At 43.4% G+C, this 24,193-nt stretch overlaps 1 protein-coding gene across 11 annotated transcripts in view; it reads right to left on the bottom strand.

Moving 5' to 3' along the window:
• LOC109634945 (nuclear factor 1 B-type) overlaps positions 1 to 24,057 on the bottom strand; it is a 70,075-nt gene extending 46,018 nt beyond the window's left edge. For 3 of the 11 annotated variants that reach the window (XM_020095809.2, XM_069518820.1, XM_069518824.1), the window contains exons 1-2: positions 18,503 to 18,867; positions 13,838 to 14,369 (exon numbers count right to left, since the gene is read on the bottom strand). In XM_020095809.2, coding sequence (XP_019951368.1) covers positions 13,838 to 14,369; positions 18,503 to 18,520 — 550 coding nt within the window. In that variant the 5' untranslated portion in view covers positions 18,521 to 18,867. Of the gene's footprint in view, positions 1 to 13,837; positions 14,370 to 16,976; positions 17,512 to 18,502; positions 18,868 to 23,927 lie in introns of those variants that run through there. The other 8 variants (XM_020095806.2, XM_020095807.2, XM_020095812.2 and 5 more) reach the window with 5 other exon arrangements.
• Between the last annotated feature and the right edge of the window lie 136 nt (positions 24,058 to 24,193).

Raw genomic sequence — 24,193 nt, 5'->3', positions numbered from 1 at the left:
CAAGCCCGGGAAGAGCCTTTCCCTGGAACTGTTTCGCAACACCACTGTTGTTTATACAGGTGGTGGGTGAGTCGAGCAAGATATGCAGAGAGCATGCATTTTGCAACACCTCATTATGGATACTAAACACAGGCAGCGTGTCAAATCACACGGGCACAAGCGCGCTTCACCAAAAATGTGACTCGACTGTCATTTCGTTCGTGGCATTCGGAGCGAGTGCGTCATTTTCAGAGGCGGCGGCCAAATCATGGCTCTCTGTTTGAATTTCAAAGTCGAGCTCCTTCTGCGGCGATCCAAGTGCTGTCAAACACCACTATCTTTGGGTATCGTCCAGTGTAGTGCTCGCCTCCTGGAACGGGGGCCTCTGGTTGGCTCATATGTTTTGGCCGCGGTGCAGTCTCCTGCAACAACATCCTTTTGGCCAGAGTTCAGGCCCGTGGAAAGGTTACAATAGCCCAAAGGTGGCTGCCCAGACCATTGTTTATGCAACAGCACACTACTGCCAGGTTAAAGGGAAGAGTGGATAACTATGAAGGGCCGCAGCCTGAAACAGAGTCATGCTTTTTCATGCACAAACACAGTAGATTGTATATTTTTTTTGCACAAGATTGTTTGATCATTATTTTAAAAACAAATCTCTTCGTAAAATGCTCCTAATTACAGTTTAATCAGACATATAAGAATAACACTGTTCATAAATAATACATTGTAGGAGATGAACTATGATTTAGAATGTGTTTTGAAAAAGAAATCAGAAATCTTTGCAGTGAGACAAAATGAAAATCTGGCACCTTAACCAAAAGCCATTTAATTTAAACAATCTTACCCAACCTAAATAGACTTTACGCTGTTATTTTCCTAACCGTTGCATCCATGCATAAGTTAATGTAGCGCCAACCATCTTATTTTCCCACTAACCAGCGAGGTGAACCAAATCCATTTAAATCTGAGAGAGAGATCCACACAACAGCTGCTTGGTAAACATACCAAAGTAATTATGTCAAATGCCTTACTTTAACACAGATTAAATGCAATTAGAAGCTGTTTATCTAACCACAACAGGTCTCTCTGCCAAACGAAAACCCTCTGTCATTGTTTCGAGCAGTTCTCGTCGGAGGGATTACAGCTGGGAGCATGGTGATTTTTTTTTTTTTTCAAAAGTCGCTTCCTTATGTACAGGAAGGAACATTTAGAAAAACAAGCGCACGCTCATTGCATAGGAAGACTATGGGGACGGGAAAAAAAAGGTCGGTTGGCTAAGGGTCTTCTGAGGTGAATATGAGGAATTTAGGTCAGTGCAGCCGAGACGTTTAACCAGCTCAAGCCGCTGCAGCCTGGGTGGAAATAGCATGGGAGGCCAGGGAGAGGGAAACCAGTGCGTCACAGCTCCCGGCCCGATTCCAGCCCCCCACCCCTCCCCACCCGACGCAAACAAGAGCCATAACTTCCCTAATGATCCCAGATCATGTACGCCTCGCACACATTCCGCCAACGGGGAGCGCCTTCCTCCTCACCTTTGACCTCAGGGTGGGTGTGCCTACCTTCGACCATGCCACGGCATTCAGGGCGTGCAGGGCATGGCGCTAATATGGCGGACTGAACAGTTGGCAAAGAATTAATCTTTGTCTAAGTGTACAATTGTGAAGAAAAAACTTTAATCCAAGTGTACACAAGCTCTTACTGCAACACCCCTAAAATCTGCAAAATCCTTTTTAAGACCGAACAAATCTCTTAATATGTTTGATATTTGCCAGATCTTGCACACTCCTGCTTTCGTTTTCAGTTGCCCTGTTGCACACAATTTCGCTGTGACACACACACACACACACACACACATTGTAAACAGTCTTTATTGAGACGTGAGTGCTTATATAAACATAGACAAGCCCTATTGAGGGTCCGGGCCGTGGTTGAACAATAAGAGGGGGAAAGTTGCTGGACGTTCCTCACAGACGGTGTGTACAAAATCCAATTATCAGAGCCACGGCATTAACATTCCAGCAGTCTGGCAGGTGACGGCTCCGTCTTTTCAGCTCCCCAACCACCCTCCTCCCCGCCCTCACACGGCCAGCATGGGACAGAGTCGCCCGGCAGCACCTCAACAATACACACACACACGCAGCCCTCTGCAGCCCCCCCCTTTCTAGGATCCCCCCCCCCATGTATTGAGACATATATAGAGGGAAGAAGGCAAAGAGTGGGGGGGTAGTTTTGGGTTGGGGGGTTTGCCGGCGACACTGGTCTTTTCTTCAGGAGATCAGCGCGACCGGCCTCGCAGGCAGTATCAGTCAATGGGGCATTCTTCTCTCTGTCTCCGGGTGAGAACATGTTGATCGCTGATAACACTGCTTTGATTGCCATAATAGGGAAACCACTTTTTTTTGTTTGCCTCCAAACAGTGAGCGCTTTGTCGGTGCGGGGGTGATGTTCGTGGCACACAAGATGCCGATTAAAAAAAAGGTTTAACGATAAAACAAAAACGATGTTCTTGGCTGCAGCGGGAGTCGATAATGGATTAAAATACATTTCTGTGCCTTTGGGCCTCTTCAGATACAAAAAAAGAAATTGAACCAACCCGAGAACCTGAACACTGCGAGCTCAAAGTTTAACCCTCCATTCATTTAAAAAACATGACTATATATATTTATAGTTTTAAAACAGAACTTATATTGTGAGTTGGTTAATTATATCCTGTAATTAGCCTATGTACCTTCTTCCAGTGTTAAACCCTCTGGGCACATGAAGCTTGGGCCATCGGCATCATTAATAGTTGTTCTATTCTTTACATACAGTACATATAGTTCTTATCACTATGGGATGTGGTGTACGTGACAGGGCGCATGTGATACACAGCGCCTCTGCCTGGTGTCCTGCCCTGTACCCTTGTCTGTTTCTATGGTATATATGTACATCTGGTACACATTCTGATCTTTCCATCATGTCATCCTTTCTGCAGAGTGTAACAAAAGGCTGCAAGAGGTACAGACACTATAGTACATTATGGTACAGGATGGAGCAAGTTATTATTTATATCATGGATTAATTTATTTTTAATGCAATTAACAGAGAAAATAGTGAAAAATATCCATCGTAATTTCCCAGAGATATCACTGACCAACAGGCTTAAAAGTATTTGATTTCTAAAGATTAAAAAAACTGAAAAAAGAAGCAATTCTGTCTGACATTTTTTAATTTTAACACGACGATTTATCAATTATCAAAACTAAAATAGCTTTTAACTACTCCGCACTACACTATAATACATGATGTTAAAAAATTGCTGCATATTCCTAATGCCCTGTCACCACACACCCTGAGCTATGTGCAATTTAAATACGTTTACAATATATATTAAAGTTAAAATATTTAATTATATTCAAGAGAGGGATGTCAACAATCATTATATACATTTCTGGGTAACAGACTGTATTGAAAGGTTTTATATGTAATCTGCAAACGATTCATATTTGACATCATAATGTTTAACTTGACTTTAGGCGCTTTTTTTCCTTTTCTATAATAAAGTCACTGTGTTTAAGACATTTTTCAGTTTTTACTCCACTTTCAGGTTCACCTGCCCTCTTTACATATAGCTACCAGTAACTCCTCTACTTTGTCCCTCAATAACACAACTTTTTTTTGCTTCTGTTTCTCCCCCGTCTTTGTGTTTCACTGTCCTCCTGCGCAGCGAGACTCGAGTCAAGTGTCTTGTGGCTTTTTCCACCCTCACCAGAAAGCCTGCACGCAGTTAATTATTCTTGGATGGCGGATGAAAAAACTGAGATCTTTTCTTCTTTCTTTTTTTTTTTTTTCATTAGCTCAGCAGCGGTTTCCCATTCATAATAGTTGGCACTGGTTTCGCACTGCCTGCCAGAGATCACACCCCAACCATTTTCATTTTCCTTCATCCGTTTGTTTCATTCATGTCATAGATTTGGCAGGGGCCCCGCACCGTTTTCCTGGTGGCCATCGACCCTTCAGCACTCTTCTTTTGAGCGTCAGGCTCCTGTTTGTGCATCAGAGTGAAGAATCAGAAGGAAACAGCAATTCACACTGGTTTACATCCAAGTGACATCTTGAAAATTGAATTAATTCCACTTTGGTCTTATCAGTTGAAATCTAAAATTGAATTTCAGCAGGGCTGTGAAAAGCACTGATGACGTACTTTTGGGCAGAGAGAAGGACTTCACACATTGAAAGCTTTCCTGGAAAAGTGCATGGATATTGTTTTTAGTAGCAGTGTTAGGATAAATCAAGAGTAACAAAAAAGCATTAAGCAAAGAGTGTGGGTTTACATCCCACTTCCTTCTTATAGTAAATTATCCTATAAGATTGCAGAGGAAGTGAATGCTCACTCCCCCACACTTGATGTGCATTAGACTATGCATCGAGCTCCCAGAGGCCCAAAGAAACAGCAGTTTATCATCATGCAACTACTGGAAATATGCTCACTGACAGGAAAGCTATATCACACATACACACATACATTCAAATGCAAACCCACCTGTTGAGCCCTCGCTTCGCTTAATCTATCAGCTGCACGCATGAGTTTTAGTGCATATACTCAAGCTGACGACACGTGAGCTCATATGTGCATGTGATCATCTGAGTCCAAATGCTCAAATGTACCATACTCACTGTCAAGGCTGCAACCTAATCCCAGTGAATTCCTAAGTGACAAATAAAACCCAGGCTCTTTAGCGTCGGGAACCAGGATTGTCAGCACGGAGACAAACAAGGTGACTACCGTGTCTCCACCGACGCCTTGTGGCATTGGCCACCTCAAATCTGAATGGAGTTAGAGGCTGGCGAGCAGGAGCGCAGGGGAAAAGAGTCTCCTGGGGCAGTTGGCTCGGCAAGCGGTGCCAGAGGATGGCTGCACCGTGGATTAGGGCCCCACAGTGGTCCATTGTTAATTGGGCGCCATGTGTGAAAGCAACAGAGAGATTAGTTTGTACAGCTGCTGCCATTTGTCATAACTGCCCTTAACAAGACACACATGGCAAACCAAGTTACAGCCAGTGGTTTTACAGAAAAAAGGGGAGAAAAAATGTCTAGTGAGCATCTAATAGTTTGTAAAACAGACCTTCATAAGCAGATAAAGATGTTCTTGGGAAACACCACGCAGACTCAGCTGGGATCCCATAAGAGATGATGAGTTTGAGCATTACTCATTTAGCCATCTGTAGGTCAGCTGGGGTCAGTATCATAACTGCTTAAAAAGCTCTGTTAAGCCAGTAGAAATCCCAGACCACAGGTTGCAAACAACTCTGTGAAAACAATGACGGAAGATCGGCTATTACATCACGGCCCTGCTGGACAAAGTTCATATTATCCTGGGTCTGGGTTTTATTAGACAGGCATCAGTGGGACAACAAAAGAGCTGGTGACTGTTATAGCCTGCTGACCCCTCGTTGGCCAAACCTCCCTGGTAATGTAGGCGTTTTAAGAGAGGGATGGTGGAGTAGAGTTATTTTTTGGTAAGAATCCACAGTGTAATTGTGGGTTGTAGGTCTGAGCACATGTTGGAGGCCTAATTACAATCTTGACATGGTAAATCCGGAACAAGCTTTTAAAGCAGCTCTCACTTTCGGTTTTTCTGCCCGCCAGACGCTGGAGCACCGCTGTTGTTGAGGGGCTGCGGTTCATAGAATCTAAATGTAGTCTTTTTGAGCTGGAGTGAGCAATAATCTGCAGCCTGTGTAAAGTAAATGACTTCATGATTTTGTTTTTCTGCATGCACATGTATCTGGGCGTATGACTGTAAACACGTGTCCCCATGTGTTTGCATGTAAAAAAAAAGTTTTTCTAAAAAGTTAGCGCAGCTTAAACTGCCAGCTGCAGCCTGGTGCCAGTCGAGAGAGTTGGGGCAATTTGAAAAGAATTCAAGCTATCTGGAGAGCGATCATATAGGCTTTTCAGAAGACACCATGGTAACAAGGCCCGTTCTTCCCCCAGTAAAAGTAATGGGCTTCATTAACCATCCTGCTGGTGCTGCTGCAGACTTTAATCACAAGATCCAGACAGCACTGGATGAGATTGCCCAGTTTCGGAGGCCAAACAATTTCATCATTGCTAATTCGGAAAGGTGTTTCCGACTAGATACAAATACTCAAAATATCTAAATAATTAGTCATGGCAATAGGGAAGTGAGGTAAATTACAGTTTGTGTCTGTAACAAACTTCACAAAAATTGTCTTTTGGTGAGTTTTCTTTTAGAATATCTGTCTCGGAATTGTTAGAAACTCGATTTAAAAAATATTTTTGTGCCAACTTCAAGCTAAATGTTTCCTATTATTCACTCTATCAGCTGTTTTAATGCCTGAATACAAAGATTTAATATGAAAACCAAATCTCTGGCTACATCCACACTATATGTATGAGTGTGAAAAAGGCATTTTTCAAACTCAACTGATCTCTGTTCACACGAGCATTTGGCTCCGCAGCAGTTTCAAACATGCCTGAATACGCATATCACGTGACGGTTCAGGTACGCTGCGCGTGCATGTGCCGATATAAACACAAAGCATTAGATTGTTAGTTGCAGAATGACTCTTACACATGTAAGTAGTTATATCACTGTTGAATGCTGAATTTAAACAGCTGTTAGCAACGACAACAGGGTCATAAATGCTTTTAATCGATTATCCATGTTTCACTCTACACTGATAGCCGAGGATGAAGCCGGCTGTTGTCTTCCAGAAGCGGGTCCTGTGATAGGAGCCTGACAAATCCGCAAAGGCTAACAGATAACCGAAAAGATCAAGTAGCAGTATGGATGTAGCCTTAATCTAATGAAAGAAGTCAAGACAGAAGGGAAGTGCTGTTTTGTGTAAACATAATCTGTGAAACAACATCTAAAACTTTCATTCACAGAAACTGTCATTTGCTGTGGAATGTCTATGTCGTTTCTTTATGTGAAATATAATTCCACAACTTTACCATTTATTCACTCCTGCTGCTGTTTTAATGCCTGGATTTAAAGAGTCAGTGTGAGAACCAAATATCTCTGTCACAATGGAGGAAGAGCTTCTTTAGAAAATCTGTAACATCTGCTGGTTTGGTAGTCCTGAAATAGGAGATTTTCACGCTGTTCCAATCAACAAGGTGTCCATGTTTCCTCTCCTCCTGCCACTCCCTCTATACGGCTCATTTTAATCACACTGTTGCCTTTCGTAAACAACAACATGTGTAAGTGCTAAAATGTAAATGCTTGATTTTTTTTTACCCGACTTGCCATTTCTACTGTTCTATAACATTTCCTACAGCCATGCTGGGGGTCGTACTGTTTATTACTGCGAATATTATGGTATCTTCTGCTGATCGAGAGTTGGCTTTTAAATTTGGGAGCTTTTTTGAGACGTGGACTTGACATATGCGAGGGAGGAGTGGAAACTCTTTGGCTCGCTTTGACAACTCAATGGGGCGCTGATGAATCCGTCCCCGAGCAGGCCATTCCCAAGCCCCAGACGCCACATCCCCACTTTGACCCGCTGCACTGACATTGGGGAGAAATCCTCTGGGGATTCATCGCCAACCCCCAACCCTAAAAAACAGCAACGCCCACCCAAAAAGTACATTTGGTGCTGCTCCGCCGGGCCTTTCTCTCTCTCTCTGTCCCGCTCAGGTCTCGTCGAGCCAACAGTGATGAGACGTACTGTACCCACAGACAAAAGAAGAGACAACCATCACTCTGGGCCACTGATCGGCCCTGTCTGGACTGAAAAGACTTTGATGGGGCAGAGCAGGGCGGGGGGTGCTGCACACAGAAGTTAGTGTCTCCTGGGCAACCACTCTGATTGTCTGTCCCTGCCCAAAGGTCCCCATCACACCCCACCAACTACCCCTTCTCATTTTTTTTCTCCCCTTCATTGGTTCCTAACAAGCCTTCTTCCTGGGTAAAGAGGAACGGCTTTTTACATGAAAGTCTCAGTCTTGCACTTGAGGGTGCTTTTCTCTCTGAGCTGTACAAAAACACAGGGTCAAAAAAAAGATGAATCCTCAATCTAAAAACTCACGTTCTCCCGTCTGGAATTAAATCCTTCTTTCCACTAAAGACCCTGCTCTCTAACATAAAGTTTTTCTTGCAGTTACTCTTGAGTGATGTTAAAGAGAAGAGAGGGGAGCAACTGGATGGAGAAACTCAGGCAGCAGGGAGAGCCTGCTTTGTAAAGGCAGGACAGTGAGGTACAGTGTAGTGCCTGGGATAGGGGGTGAATGTACCCATTTGTCTTCATTTGGGAGGACCGGCAGACAGGGTGGGGGTGGGGAATCTATCCGCGAGGAGTGGGAGGTGCCGGTCCTCCAGTCAAGTGGCCTCGGGGGGATTTGAAATGCATTTGGGGTCCTCCCCAAAAGCCTGGGAAAGTGTGGTGGAGCTGAGATCTTAACCATAGACTAATGACACAAACTGCAGTGTAGACACTGACGCAAAACCAAGTCTCCTGCTGAAACACACAAGAAAAGCCCTTTCGGACACAATGCCCGAGCCTCAGAATGCAGGAGAAAGGTCTCGTCTCTTTTTTTTTTTGACGGATGCAACAGTGCAAACTGTGACACAAGCGAATTAAACACACTGCAGCCAAGCAAAAAGAGAGTTGTAAATTTTGCAGAGAAAGAAAGCATCCACATTTCTCAGTGGCCTCTGCTCCGAGTTGCCTTGTTTCCATGGAGATTTATGTACACATGGCACACAAAAGAGGGCTAAGGAGGTAACACGGCCTGTTTAAGCCTTGAGGTATTTGCTCGAGCAAAACCCCGCTGCTAATAACACAAGCTTCACACTGAGCCAGGCAACCTGGATGCACTGCACTCAGGTTGGTGTTTGAGAAGGAGCAGGAGGGGAGAAAGAAGAAGGCAGAGCAAAGTCAGACGGAGATCACAAACAACCAAAGATACCGGGGAGGAAGCGAAAGCATTCAGACAAAAAGAACTGAAGCAAGAAAGAAATGGAAAAAAAAGAAGGAACGTAAGAAAGAAAGAGAAAGCGAGAGAGAGAGAGAGAGAAGAAGCAAGGAAGAAAGCAAGAAGTAAGCAAGAAAGAAAGATCACTGCAAAACATAAATAGCTCCCGGGTTAAGAGAAAAAGGATCGGGAAGACATTTAGTGGGAAGCGGAAATCAATAAGGCAAGCGGTGAAGCTGGGAGGGAGTTCTAAGTGGATTAGATTGAGAGAATGTGTTCGATAGGTTATGGCTCTGAGAGAGAGGTAGCCAGACACCGCAGGCTCTATTGCATACTAATAAGGGAGCCAGAATGGAAGCTAAGCACAGGGTTGTGCAGTTCACTCTGAAGAGTTTTTCTATATGGCTCCGGAGTCAATGGTTAGGTTTTTCCCAGGGTTTTTTATTTTACATTCCCGCTGAATCTGCTCTGAAAGTACATGCTTAAAATTTATATCCGTGAATTGAAAGAGCCATCCCTGAGATAGTTTTTTCCTAATATCATCTCACTGGGAAAAAAAGTTCAAATTAAAAAGGAAGCTGAATAACTCAACTTAACCAAAAGAGAGAGAAGGAAAACAGTAGCGTCCTTAACGCTGTGTGCTTACAACAAGTTTTGTTTCACACTTCTGGCACAAACCCAGCAGCTATTTCTCTGGCCAAGAGCCTGGGCCTTGGGACAGCTGTCATGGTTGGAGTCTGGAGCGTGAGGGGAAAGCCGGGCAGTGGGAGAAGAAAAGAGACTGGGAGCGAGAAGGAGTGAGAGAGTCATTTGGCCGGGCTGTGTGCCGCAGGGGTGATTCCTGATGGCAGAGGAGGATAAGGGGATGCAGGGAGGGAGGGATAGATGTTGTGCTTAGTCACAGGCCTCCACTGTGACACAGAAGGTCAGGCCTCTGCCACTGGCCGCCTGACCAAAGCCTCCGAGGCAGCCGGGCGGAAAACAAGATGCAAACAGCGGGCAATGGCAAGTCTTGAAGATAGGGACCAGCCAGACTACGCAGCCTGAGGGATTGGAGAGGGGAGTGAGGATATGTGGGTGTGGGGTGGTGCATGGGGTCACTGGTGAATACTCCCCCTCACTTAGGCCAACAAACCAAGGGACCACCAGCCAGACCAGGAGTGACAGGGGAGAGGAGGAAAAACTGTTGCCAAGAGACCACCGGTGATACTGCGACTGCCGCGGTTTGACCCCGATTGAGGAGGTCAACTTATGCCTCCCTCCCCTGACCACCACCCCCCCCAGGCAAAAAAAAGTCCCTCTCCTCCACGTGCCCTGGACCCATGACGGCACGTTTGTTTCTCTGATCTGATTCGCTCAATTAAACTTCAGAGGACACCGGGCCACATCTCTTTGCAAAGGTCACGACCCCGGGGGCCAGAGGTTAAGTCAGGCACTCGTAAAACAGGGTCTCCATTAACGTGGCAGCATGTGCGCAGGGGTAATCCATCCATTTGCACAAACTATCATGACAGTGTGAAAAAAGAAAAAGTAGAAAGTTACGGAGGGGGGGCGGGGGGTGGGGGTCAAGTTAATGATGTTTTACGGCCGTGTTAACTTCCAGCACCAGAGTAATGGGAACACTGCTTGACCTTGACGTCTGCAGTCTGTCATTGGACAACCCTCTCTGTCACTGGTTATGAGGTAATCCACTTTCAACACCATCTACTACCACTACTTATTTTCTGAATTAATTTATAACTGAGGTTGTTTAAGACCATTTCCAAGATTCTTCCAAATGTGTTAACATGATTTTTATTTTTTTTTTCTCAGACTTATATTAATATTAATTGCACGCATGTGTAACAGGAACAGGACATTTAACTAAGCAGATCTGAGATCTTTCAGTAAGAACAATACCTACATTCCTTCATTTGTCGAGGAAATAGTGATGAGCAGCTAAAAGCCGACACGAAGGCGGCCCACAGAGCTCTGACATGTCCTAACATGACGACTACCTTCATGCCTTGTTAAAGCTATTCCATCAATCTGTCAAACTGGAAATGCAAAATATGAATCCAGGTGGGCAGAGGCAATGATTAAAACAATAAAAAAAGAAAAGTGCACCTCTTGTTTTATCCATTAAAGATACAATTGGTGTACAACGACAGTGTGTGTGTGGGTGTATATGTGTGTGTGTGTGAGAAGCCAGGGCCCTGTATTGAACACAGGCAGCCAGTTGGCACAATGGATGCCACAACCCCCACCCAGCCCCCAGCCTAATTCCCAGCGGGCATTCATCTGGGCATGCACATGGGTGCTACAGCCCTGCCTGGCTAAATGCGTCTGTGCCCCAGAACAAGGGGGCTGAGTGCCCTCTCTAAATTCACCCCTCGCACTCGCTGCCAACCCGCCGACCTTTCTCAGGCAGCAGCAGCCCACCAGGATCAGAGACAAACACACTCACTTTTTGATTTTTGCCACGAAAAAGAATTCTTTCTTGTTCTTTTTTTTCCATCAATAAGGGCAGGAACATATTTTAAGTTATCTAATTACACAACACAGCAGAGGTGCCAGAGAGCAGAGAGAACAATATTGAAACCACGCTACAGAGCTATTTTTTTTTCTAGCACCTCGTACAAACAGCAGGTTCTGTTTCGGCCAGAGCTGTTTACCACTTTCTTTGTGTTCGATTGTGTGTTTGTTTGTTTCGTGCAGTTGCAGCAGAACAAAGGCAGCAGCTTCCATTCTGCCACTGTCTAAAAAACTTTCCAACGTGCCCACTGCATTGCGGATGCCAACCAACGAATCAAAGGCACGCTGCAAGCAGACAAAGAGGGTTTGATGCCAACCTCCAAACCTCTAACAACCATTACTGGTGAGTTGCCTGCCTCCCTGGCACGGTGCAAAACAAAATGGCGCCGTGCCGCACGCTACCACACAATATGGCTGCATTGTCTGGAGGTGGGCACTGCTTGGTAACTTGGAGAAAAGAGAAAGACGCTGTGGCTTGAAAAAAACGAAAAAAGTGACGGGGGAAAAAAAGCATCGCCGTTACTGCGATCCCAGTAAAAGAATGCTATTTTGAATTTGCCAGAGTTCCGGTGATAATCGCTCTGATGTGCAACGCGATGTTGAATGAGAACAGTATGTTCACCATCCATTTAAAACACTGAAATTAATCTTCTTGCCAATAATTTGCTCTCGCTCCAGAGCGGACACATTTTCCTAAAATAAAAGCTGGTGAAATATCGTCTGTAGCGTAAAATGGGAGCGCTAACTTACCGTCCAAATTGTGCATAAAATGAAAAAGAAAAAAAAACAGCAGCATGAGAAGCGTTCTCATGTTGGTAATGAACAGTTCAAAAATGCAGCAGATGCAAACTAGAGAAGCGGTGGTGGCATCCGACAAAAGACACAAAAGAGGGTCTGATGCCAACCCCGGTGCCAGTGGCAACCATTATTGTCTCTGTGCTGTGCCTTCTGCTTTCCCTGGCACTTATCAAACACAAAATGGCGCTCGAGGTTTGATGACAATGAGCTAGCTATAGCACTGTCTCTCCTTCAATGGCAGCGCACTGGTGGTGGTTCAGTGTTGCTGCGACAGATTTTAACAGAGGGAGAATATGATTGGAGGGGGTTCCTTTGGTGACAAGAGATTAAGAGAGGAAGTTAAAAACTAAAGACATGACTGATATATTTATTTATATGATGCAACAACCCTGTTTCATAGGAAGCTAAAATAATAATTTGGAATGAGTGGTTTAAGGGGCCTTTTATTCAGAAAAAATCTACCTCAATGTTTTTATGCTACAAAACCTGTGCAATATCTGTCCTTAATTATTTTTCCCTCTTCTCCTTAATAACAGAATAAAAGTTGTGTTCTTGAAATCAAATAGTGACTGAAAATGTATATTTTCTAGGATAAAAAGAATTTCCTGTGACAGATTTTGGCTCTAATTGTCCGTGTTGGACGTCACCTCATGTGCTCAGGATATTCCACGACCTTATGAGTGTGCAGCTTTCTTATGGCTCCATGTCGAAGCCCAAAAAATATTTATGACAATTCAATTATGAAGAATAAAAGAAATTGTTTTAAAGCCATATTTTAGAAAAAAATACACACGTGTCAAAAACTATTCCAGCACCAGGATTTTTTTTTTTTCAACCTTGAATTTCACACTATGCTGAAAAAAAGCAGAATTCGGTTTTCACAAAGGCTAAAAGGAAAAGACAGGTTTCCATTTGCTCACATTACAAGCATATCTTTCATATATTATTTACTGCAAATATTAATGAAGGCTTAAAGGTCATTCACACTTTTAATGCTATGCTGGCATGACTTTCTCTCAGTAATCTGTTTGTTTGTAATTTAGGTAATACATGTAGTGTAAAGTACCTGTTTTAATGAAGGGAATCTGATTTTAAATTGTGTCCGATGACAACAGGAGAGATTTAAAATTACATCATGTTATATAATGGGCACTATGGGAATGGAGGCTATATTTTTAACCCTGTAAGGACAGCTTCAAATTCTTTTTTTATAAATATGCTTTTTATATACATATAAAAAACAAAAATTACATAATGAGTTTTGAGTCTGGGCTGCAACTTTAAACGAATGTGAATGTGTGTGTGTGTGTGTGTGTGTGTGTGTGTGTGTGTCGACCACAACTGAATAATTACTGATCATGAGTAGGTGCTAGCAGAGCAGAGACACATTTAAAATATGTTGGTATAGATTACACGTTGGCTTTTAGTTTCATCATGACGAAGCAAATAAAAATGTACGCCGTATATTTACAGCTCTAAATGTCACGGTTGACGTTTCTTTTAAATATGTGTAGTGGTGATTTCAGGCTGCCAAAAAGTAACCTGTGACCCTTGACCTTGCAGAGGCTTCATTCACAAACACAGAGTGACACAAACTAAGACAGTGTGAGCTGGAACCTACCTTGGTCCTGGACATAGTATGCTAGAAACAAGTCCAGCTCCTTGACCGATACTGTTATGTGGTGTGGCTGGACACAAAGTGCTGGGTTGGTGCAATGTAGAGACTTGACTAGGCGCTCGCCGTCTGTACTTTCCAGAGGGATGCCTTTGAAGAGGATGACCATCACCAGGTCCAGACGCCAAACTTTGTCGGCCTGCCGCAAACAGTCAATCCGGCGGATCTTGCCCTTCTGGTCCGGGTTGGACAGCACGCAGCACGGGTGCTTCTTGCCCGTCACACTGAGGACAAAGTCCTCCCGGTACTCCTGCCGAATGTCCTTACGCAGCTTGGCCAGCAGCCTGGACGCCCACTTCTGCTTCACCTCGGCCTTCTCGCTCAGGAGCTCGTCCTTCACCGCACGTTCCTCGTCCTTGGACATCCGCTTCTCGTGCTTCTTGAAGTACTTGCGCTTTCTGGCCTGGAGGTTGAACCACGTGTAGGCGATGGCACGGACGTGAGGGAGAAGTGCCTCGATGAAGGGATGAAATTCATCCTGGAGCATCCAGAGGGAGAGGAGAGGGAAGAGAGAAGGAGAGAAATGTAATCAGAGACTCATGTCGTCAAACGTGAAGAAGAAATATGGGTTTAGTCAGCTACTAATCTGAGGCAGAGGGGAAGCCAGACCACAAATAAACAATTCCTCATCATGAGCCACAAAATGTCTTATTGGCAGTTTCAGCAGCTTGAAGTCCAGAAGTTTCTCTTCATACTGCAACAACTGATTTTACCATTCTGGATGCATCTGGATGTATCTGGACGTACTGCGGCTATGACAAGGAAATTCCACTGTTTATATCAACTGCCAGCACTACAATAGCACCGAGACCAGTGACTGAATGCACTCCAGTCTCCGTTCTCATTTCCCGAGCATGCTCTGAGCAGGACGCCCGTGCTGCTGCAGAGAGCGTGCGCCCCTCGCAGTGGCATTTCTCTTATCAAACTATTCACAGTCCAACGTGAACATATCACACTATTCACGAGGGATGGAGGAAAAGCAGCGAGGGCCAAGTGGGTTTGCAGTCACTTAAATAGGAGGTTAATGAGATTCCCATTCTCCGGGGCACATACAAAGAGCATCGTTGTACGCACGCCAAACTTACAAAAACTGTATTAAAAACACAAGCAGAGGAGCGAGGGAGAGTGAAAAGCAACCATGTGAAAGGTATTCCACAAAGGTTAAATTAGGATTCATTCTGAAGTTTGTGCCAAATCATCTCAAGCGTTAAGGTTAACACACGGAATGACACTTGCCCAGCTTCATTCCAAAACCCTGAGGTCAGACAGTGATATTGAAAACCCTAGCCTACTTTTAAAATGCTTCCTCTTGCTTTTAATTAAATAAAAAGCTATTTTATGAAACGTATTCTCCTCATTGATTACCAGATATTCATATCAATGTTAGGGGAATATTTTCAGCCCTTTTTTATACAGGTTTTGTGTGTATCAAGCCTCAGTACACTCTGTTCCACATAGACTTTAATTCTAAACTGATTTCTTTTTTGCAAATAGGAGTCAAAAGAGAAAACTTTCGCCTGCTCATTTGACAGAATTTGTGTTGATCCTTGGAGCTAAATGCAGACATTAATTTCCGCAACAAACCAGGACGTTCACTGGCCTACAGGCTGTGCACAACAATAAAACATCAGTAATTCTAAAACAAATCATAGTAATCTCTTAGAGATGTTCTCCGTAGGTGTAGGAATGTACAGGATCACGGAACGGATGATTTAGGAGTCGTCAGAAATTACAGCAGCTGCGAGAGGAGTCAAAAACGTTGACTTATCTTTGTTTTAGGTCGTTAAAATGTCAAATCTAATAAGTGTAAGCGGCCCCCTTTTCTGAGCAGGCTTTTGAAGAGTTAAACCACATATTGTTCTTTTTGTAGGCAGCCAGACAGGCAGGGGAAACCACAGAAATCCACTCCCTATCTGTGACCGCCACTGGTGCTCCTCTGACAAGACACATTTCCAGCTCTGGACCGGTAGAGTTCTGCTCCCAACTACAAATGTTAAATCAAAATTTTAACAAAATAATTCCATTAACAGTTTTTTCCCCCTAATGTATTATATTTACGGTGTATGTTACCTATCCACAATCTTTTAAGGAGGTTAAAAAATTTATTCAGAACTGCTTTTAAAGTCAGCTCTCAACTATAAAGTTAGCAATTAAACTGACAGAAGTGAGCTGTAAAAATGTGGTCTGCAGTCACAGTGACTTAAATCCTTTTCACTACTGTTTTCCTGGTCAAAAACACTTTAAATAATAAGTTTAATTTTTTTCTTCTTCTTTTCAACCAGTCTAAAGCCAAACGCTGTAAAGATAAATGACTTGGCCAGGGCCTACGCAGTGCACTTCAGCTGGGGCCATAAAAGCACAATCCTCTTAAGTACAAACTAAACCACATCTCAGTCAATCTCTTACTTATGCCAAGTAAAATATAAACAGTAAAACTGAGTCAGCCAAAACAGTCAGCTACTCTGGTCCAACCCCGCACCGAGCTTATCGTGCGTTTGATCTTCCTACAGTGGAAGTGGCTTTATCTGCCTCCAACTCTCACTTCCAAACTCAAAATATAGGGGTTCTACTCTAAATAAAAATATACACGTGGAGGGGAAAAAATACAAACACGGCTCAAGCAAAGCCGGAGAGTGTGCGTGAGGTTATTAGAGGACACAAATAACCTAAATAAATCAGAGAGATACCTGTGTTAATTATACAGGGTCGCTAAAACCCCAGAAAAATCACTTTTACGCACAACTTTACGCACGAAGAGAACGCAGGAACAGGGGGGAATCTTTTACTTAAGGTGTCTATAGACGTGTGAAATATTTTTTCGTTTGGACTTTAAAAATAATAAAAGACCTCGACAGTGAAACCCACCACAAACATGAGCATTGTGGATTACAAAGATACGTTTTGGGAAGTTCCAGCGCTTAATTTTCGCGTAAAAGGCAAACCTTCATTTTTTTCTGAGTTATGAAAGTATTTCCCACGCAGAGGTGAAATCCTCACACACACACAAAACTTTCTATTACTCTATTTTAACACAAATGCGCAAGCCATTAAATGTATATGTAATAAAAATGAAAGACACAAATACCTGAGTGAGACAAATTGGAGAGTACATGACGAGACGGTTACACACAAAGTGAATGTACTACGACTGATTCCTCCGATCACTTTATCGCGCCATTCCTGGACCGACGTGCACCGTGCGAGACTGTGGAGGAGCAGCAGCTATCCGCGTGAAACCAAAAAGATTATCCACTGACATCCATGAAATGTTTTTTGCGATCCAAAGATTGTCGTCTCCGCTGAGAAAAAAAGCAGGAGATTGTTATATATTTTTTGACATGCACGGGGAGCTCTCTGGCAGTGGAGCCGGTGCAAGCGGAGCTGCTGCGGCGGCCGTGCGCACTCCTCGCTCCGGTACGCGCGGCTTGTCTTAACGGCGCAGCGGTGCCTCGTTCTTATAAAAGCATCACTTCAGCAGAGGGGGCGCAGGAGGAGAAGAGTGTGCGATGTTCACCCCTGTCTTCAACAAAACTTGATATGAAACCGTCCGGTTCGGCTCCTGCGCGATTCCAGCAAATCAGACCCAACTTTTTTTTCTCTCTCTCTCTCTACCTCTCTCTCTTTCCTTTTTTTCTTGCAGCCACGTAATTACACAGTCACACTCCTCCTCCTCCTCATCCTCCTCCTCTTGCTGCTCCTCATCCAAAACGCACAACTTTTAATCTAACCACCCAGCACCTTCCTGTCCTCCTCGGCACAATTCATTTACCACCACCACTCCACTCCTCCTCCTCCTCCCCCTCCTCAGACACACTCACTCACTCTTGCGGGGTAATGTCTAAAGAGCCTCGGGGACTTTGGACCGCACAGACGCGGAAAAGGGGAACGTTTCCCTGCGCAGATTTGGCACCGTGCGCCCCCCAACCCTGGAGCTGCCCTTCCAAATTCAGATAATTCAGGAGTGTGTGTGGTGCACAATCAAAAACAAACACACTCTTATTAGTTTGTCACTCACACACGGGCCAAGGAAACATGAATTTCCCTGAGAAGTGTCCTGCTTATAAAAATTAAACATTTTAATGCTTAAATCTCTAATATAAGATGATAATTTCTGAAGACAATAATGAACTTAAAATATTTATTTTAAATGTCATTTGTCTTTATCAATAACATTTAAATAAATTAAAAGGAATAAAATGGAAGACACTTATAAGGATGAGGAACATGGCCTGAATGCTGAAAGGCGTCAAAGTTAAACATTGTTAGTTTGTGATTGCAGCGTGTGTGTGTGTGTGTGTGTGTGTGTGTCTGTCTGTCTGTCTGTCTGTGTGTGTGTGTGTGTGTGTGTGTCTGTCAACAGTCCACATAAGAGTTAATTTGCCAAATTAAGGGGAATGGGATGTTAACACAGGCTGCAGTGCCAAGTTTAGTACAGTTTTTTTTTCTTTGGCCCAAACCGTGCCAAAAAAAAACCTCATGTTGTGATTCATGTAATAAAAAAGTTGAACACACTTCTCCACATTTGCCCCCGAATCGTCAAGTAGAAAGCACACAGAGCAGTCATCATCTCAACATGCTGGAAATACACAACAACAATCCACGTTCACGTACCATTGCACTGTACTGCATGGATTACTGTGGGGTCCTGGAGCCGGGTTGAAACACACAAGCCGGTAGCTTCACATATTCTCACGTTCAACTTTGTGCTTTGCAGGGTTTTCTCTTGCAGTGAAAAAAAAAAAAAAAAAAAAGTCAAACACCGGAAGACAATTCTTGGCAGATAGCGGTGAAAAGAAGTTAGGAGCACCTCGGCTTTTTTTTTTCTCCCCCTCTCTCTTTTTTTCTTGTCTTCCTTCCTCTTCGGGTCTCACTTTTTTGGACCGCTCTTTTGGGGCTTGTTCAGCGGAGTTGAACGGGATCCAGAAGAGGCTGAGTTTTCGGCGCTGGGTTGATCTCCGCCTTCACTTTCACTGTCTGCCGGACTGCCGCCCCTCGGCTCGCTGCAGCTGCAGCCTCCATCAAGCAGCACGCTGCTCCCAGTCACCCACGTTCCGGTGGGGCTTTTCTAAATAAGAGCCTCTTTAACCCTGCCTGTGCGCAGTCTATGTCGCTGCGGAAAACCCGCTTGAGCTGCTCCAGACCTCCGGAGAACCTCCGCACTTTCTCCAGAGGGACCGTATCAGAATCAGAAAAGCTTTTATTGCCAAGTAAGTTTACACATACATTGGGGGGAGGCAGTAGCTCAGTCCATAGCGACCTGGCTTGGTGGCAGGTTCAAGTCCAGCATGGAAGGAAGTTGGAGAGGTGCCAGTTCACCTCCTGGGCACTGCCGAGGTGCTTTTGAGCAAAGCACCGAGCCCCCCAATTGCTCCCCAGGCACCTTCATGGCTGCCCACTGTTCCGTGTGTGGTCACTGTGTGGATTGTGTTCCATGTGTGCTCCGTTCACACGGATGGGTTAAATACAGAGGTCAAATGTCCCCATGTTTGCATGTTGCATGCTCTGTGTGGGACCATAAAGAGGAATCTTCATTTGTTTTGGGGTTGTTGGTGCATGTCAGACATCTCTAAATATAAGATAAAAAAATCAAGTATTCAAATTTAACAATATAAATATAAAAATATATACACAGTATGTTTTTTTGAAGGTAAAAAAAAAGAAGAAGAGCAGTACAGTATAGCTGTTTTCATACATGACCTGTGGCTAATATCCGGAGAATTGGCTGCGGAGTTTACCCAGAGTTTTGCTTTCACACCTGCACAACACAGGCGGAGCTTTTCTGCACACATGCGATCACTACAGCAACAAAACCTCTGCATTATTCAGGTGAGAGGTGGAGCAGCTGGGTGCAGCAGGCAGAGACAGGAAGTGATCCTCCTCAGGAGAGCGGACGTGTTGATGATGTTTGTAACACGCCACAAAAGGAAAAGTGAACCAAAAAGAAATCAAATATCTACGGATGAAGAAATGGTTTTAAACACATAGAGGTCACGTCTGAAAACGGCTATAGCTAAATTGTTCTGGCGCAGATTTGGTTTACATCCCACATCCGTCCCACATACCACATGGAAAGATGGCACAGGGCTGTCCACTCCTGTTTGCCAGATCTGGGCCACAAGTGAGCCATAGCAATACCACATGTGAAGAAAGATTCACCCTTTACCACACCTGAGGTTTTCACCCATCTTGCCAAAAAAGGGGCCTCCAATCATGAAGAACTAGGGGCCTCTTATTTTGAAAACGCCTCAGCCTATTTCTCCGGGTCTAGCATCGAGCTGTTTCTCTGCAGCTTGACGCAGCACAGTTTTGTAATGGGGTTTGTATTCTGGCCTGTAATTGGCCAGCAGCGGTGGCCCCGGGACTCTGCACCCTGGGCCCCTCATTTCCGCTCCTCTGACGTGCTGTGGGGGGGCTTGACGGAGCTGGACAGTCAGTCAGTCAGTGGTGAATAGCGATGGAGCCACTGACTGATGCTACCAATCACAACACAGCTCTAATTCATTATTATTATTATTATGATTATTATGATGATGATGATTATTTTTTATTTTTTTATTTTTTTACTACCATTATTATTTCCAGACACAGTCGAAAGAAAAGGGGTGGCATTAATAATACATATGTCAATAAGTCAACATTTATATTTTAGTGTGGCTGCTAAATATGTTCATATTTCCACATGTGTCCCATAATGTTTGGAAACATGTGGATTATTTGTGAGTAACTGCTGTGGTTCTTAAATCCCTGATATCTATAGTAACCCTCTTAGATTTTTAGAGTCAAATTATAGCAATAAAATTTGCATTGAAAGCACAGATATAGCTGCTAGTGTAAACTAATAGGAATGATGGTATGATGTACGTCTCATTTCTATGGATACATAACATTTTTGAAGTTAAAGCAGAAAGCATCTTCCAGATTAAATGATTGGGAGGGTGAAAGTTAAAATCAGTGATTGCAGCAAAGGTAAACAGTGTTAATAGTAAAAGTATATCGCATGGTACTAATGGTGCCAGGGCAGTGGACTGATGGGATTTTTAAATGGGGGGGGGGGGGGGGGGGGGGGCGACCTTGACTGATGAGATGCTGTATGGCAGCAGCTGTAGGAAATGTGATTGAATGTTTCATCTAACAACAGAAAATTTCCGTCCTCCCTTTCATCACTGTGATGGTGACATTAACACACTGTTCCCGCAATATCTAAACATGTCACTGTGGTCATGTGGGTCCATGTATCTGCATCAAGCGCAGCCATCAGCAGTTATGATTCGATGCTGGGAATAATTAAGCTAAGAGCCTTCAGTCCGAAATGATTATAAAATGCTAATCAATAATCATCTGAAGGAAAAGTTCAGGCCTGGTCTTCAGTCTTTGTGTGGCATCGTTGAGGCAAAGCTATTTGCAGGGTCGAGAATAAATACATCTGACTAATAAACCTTTAAAAACCCTTATTCAGGCTCCTATACTTCACATTTCAATGGTTACATTTAGATTTTTTTTGTTCCACACTCACATTATCAAGTACTTTTCTAGTTTATGTGTCACTTCAGATTTCATCCATTTAAAATGAATTGTTGTTAGTGGTTGAGATGCTATAGAAAGGCTTGAATATTATCTCATGCATTGACTCTCCTCCTTTTAGACAAAAACTGGACGAGACCAGTCTAATGATGCACATGGCATGATTCATCCCTCTGAATATGGATCTACCGCCCCCACGTGGCTGCAAACAGAACTGCTTGTTGTACTTATTTTGCAGCCACACAGTGAGGTCGTGCGCATGGCGAGGCTTAATGAAAAGACAGGTTTATCCTATGGAGATCAAAAATTCTTAATGTGGGAAAAACAGGTCGAATAACGACAAACCAGTCCATCATAAAAGTTCTGTCTTGTTAAAAATAAAAATGGAAACAACATTGAATGAAACCGTACTCAAATCATGTTGACTGCAAATACTCTTAATTACCACGATACTTTAGCTACAATACTCTGCCTGTAAATTTGCTTTTTGAATACAAAAGGACCTTGAATCAATAAATATGTAAAGTCAATAAAATAGTGAGAGTATAAGATTGGTGCTGTCATATTTAAGATTTAAGACAAGGCAGTGGCACAGGTAATTTAGTTATGACATTAAATTATAACCTTTAGTTATACTTAAGTCCAACATGTTAATGTGCCAGATTTTGCCCTGTAGATTAGATTTCATCTGCAGACACATGTTTGAAAAAAAAAAGGAGTACATACACTTAGCAATTACTCACATGACACATGAAAACATGGACATGGCACAAAAGCATAAGGACACAGTGAGTTTATAGATGTGATGTTGCTTAGTTCTTTGACTGACTGTGCAAAGATACTTTTCTGATATGGTATCATACAACTCCAAATATCAGTACGGTTGAAAATAAAGTTAATTAATCAGTATTAAAGACTTGATAGAGAATATAAGACTAGTGCTACCTGAGAGCAATGCCTCTGGAAAATGTACAATAACTTGTATGTACTTGTCACTGTGGCTTTTCCATTTGCATCCTCACACTCAGAATGTATAAAGCATTACATTTGTTTTTTGGTTTGATTTACATTGAGTTTTTTTTCTATTTCATTTCTTCTCTCATTCTATATTTTTTCTGTCATTGCTGAGCTGACCCATTCTTCTCGTCCAACGCTTTCCATTGTGCCGCTGACCCTGTGTGAATTCACTTGTAAAACTTGAACTTGCAGCCAAATGTTGTGTGACCTTAGATGCCGCTCTCTCAATACACTATGAGAGCTTTAGCATGTGTGATGCAACTTCCTCCCATTGCACCATTTCCTCTGGGTCCGGCAATATCTTTTCGTAATAAGACAGCCTATCACATTCGTCTCTGCTAAATCCCTCAATATTCTAACCTCTATATGAACTTTGGATTAACTGCTATTTTTGACCATGATGTGTTTGCTCTCTCTTTGTCCCTCGTGCATGAATTCTTAAGAGCACTGCTCCTCTGTTTTTATACGAAGCTGCAGATGTAAGAGTGGGCTGATTCTCTGTCATCAAACATCATTTGAGGGCATATAGTCAAGTAGCAAGTGCAACAGACATAGGTTGAAAACATGGCTGAAGACGGGACAGAACAGAGGGGCAGGTAAGGAGCAGCAGGGCCTGAACAGATTTCTCTCAGCCAACATGCATTGAGACAGACAAGCAAACCTCGGGTCAAACCCTGGAGACGGGGCACAATAAAAGCACGCCTGTTGTCCGGCGGGTAAATAAATATTCAGAATGAAATGTCAGCCTGTGTTGCCTCTTCAGCATGGGAAAGGCGCGGGCTGGACAAGGGTTCTTTGTTCGACACTATCAAATCAACACTGCGGAGGGTGCACACAGAGGTGCACTTGAGTAACAAGCTCCTACTGAAGACAAACTGGGTCTCTCAGTTGTTCACTGCAGGAGAATATATCCTTTAAGTACATTTTGATCACACACACCTTCAAGAGCTTTGATTCTTTGCAGGTCAATTGAAGAGTAACTGGGTTTGAAACAGTTCAACCAACAAAGTCAGGACTACCGGCCCTGAGAATCACGTGATCATGACTTTTGCGGTCAAAAAGTATAGACATTTTAAAATAAAAGTAAAAAGTCGCACCTGTTGTGAACTATATAGTTATATACATGTTGAAACCTTTTCCACAAAATCCCACACAAAAGTCAATGTGGTCTGTCTGGACCTGGGCTGAGACAAATTAAGACAAAGCCTCAATAGCAATAAAAGAATAAAATAAAAACAAAAATAAATAAGTTAAAATTAAAAGTAAATTAATTTATGACAGGACTGTTATGAAGGTGAATCAGACAGGGTTGCCGTCCCAAATAAGCCAAATACTGATGTTAATGGTATTCACAGTCTCCAAATGTGTCACCACACACTTTTAGATTTTGTCAATTTTAAATCTATGACGTTATTACAAAAAAAAAAAACACCAACTTTTTGGAAATCGAGGAAACCAGGAGGAGGCAGACAAGACAAAAGAGCTTCACCACACTCACCATCCACCACGTCCTGGCTGACATGTCATAACAAAGCTGCCATTTGATGGACCTCTCTGTCAGTTTCCCGGCCATGGCTGCACTCACTCCCAGGCTCTCATCCGACACCCGCCCGGTGGAAGATAAGAAAAGCAAATCAGAGGGGCAGTGGAGGCATGCTGTGCCACATGAAGGCCAGTCCTTGACAACACTGCATTATGGAGGGAGGGGGAGAGGAGAGAAGAAGGAAAAAAAATCAGCAACAGCTTGACCAGGAACTTGAACCT

The sequence above is a fragment of the Paralichthys olivaceus genome, chromosome 22 (assembly GCF_024713975.1).
Source record: "Paralichthys olivaceus isolate ysfri-2021 chromosome 22, ASM2471397v2, whole genome shotgun sequence".
Taxonomy (NCBI): Eukaryota; Metazoa; Chordata; class Actinopteri; order Pleuronectiformes; family Paralichthyidae; genus Paralichthys; species Paralichthys olivaceus.
This window is presented reverse-complemented; position numbering and strand designations above follow the sequence as displayed.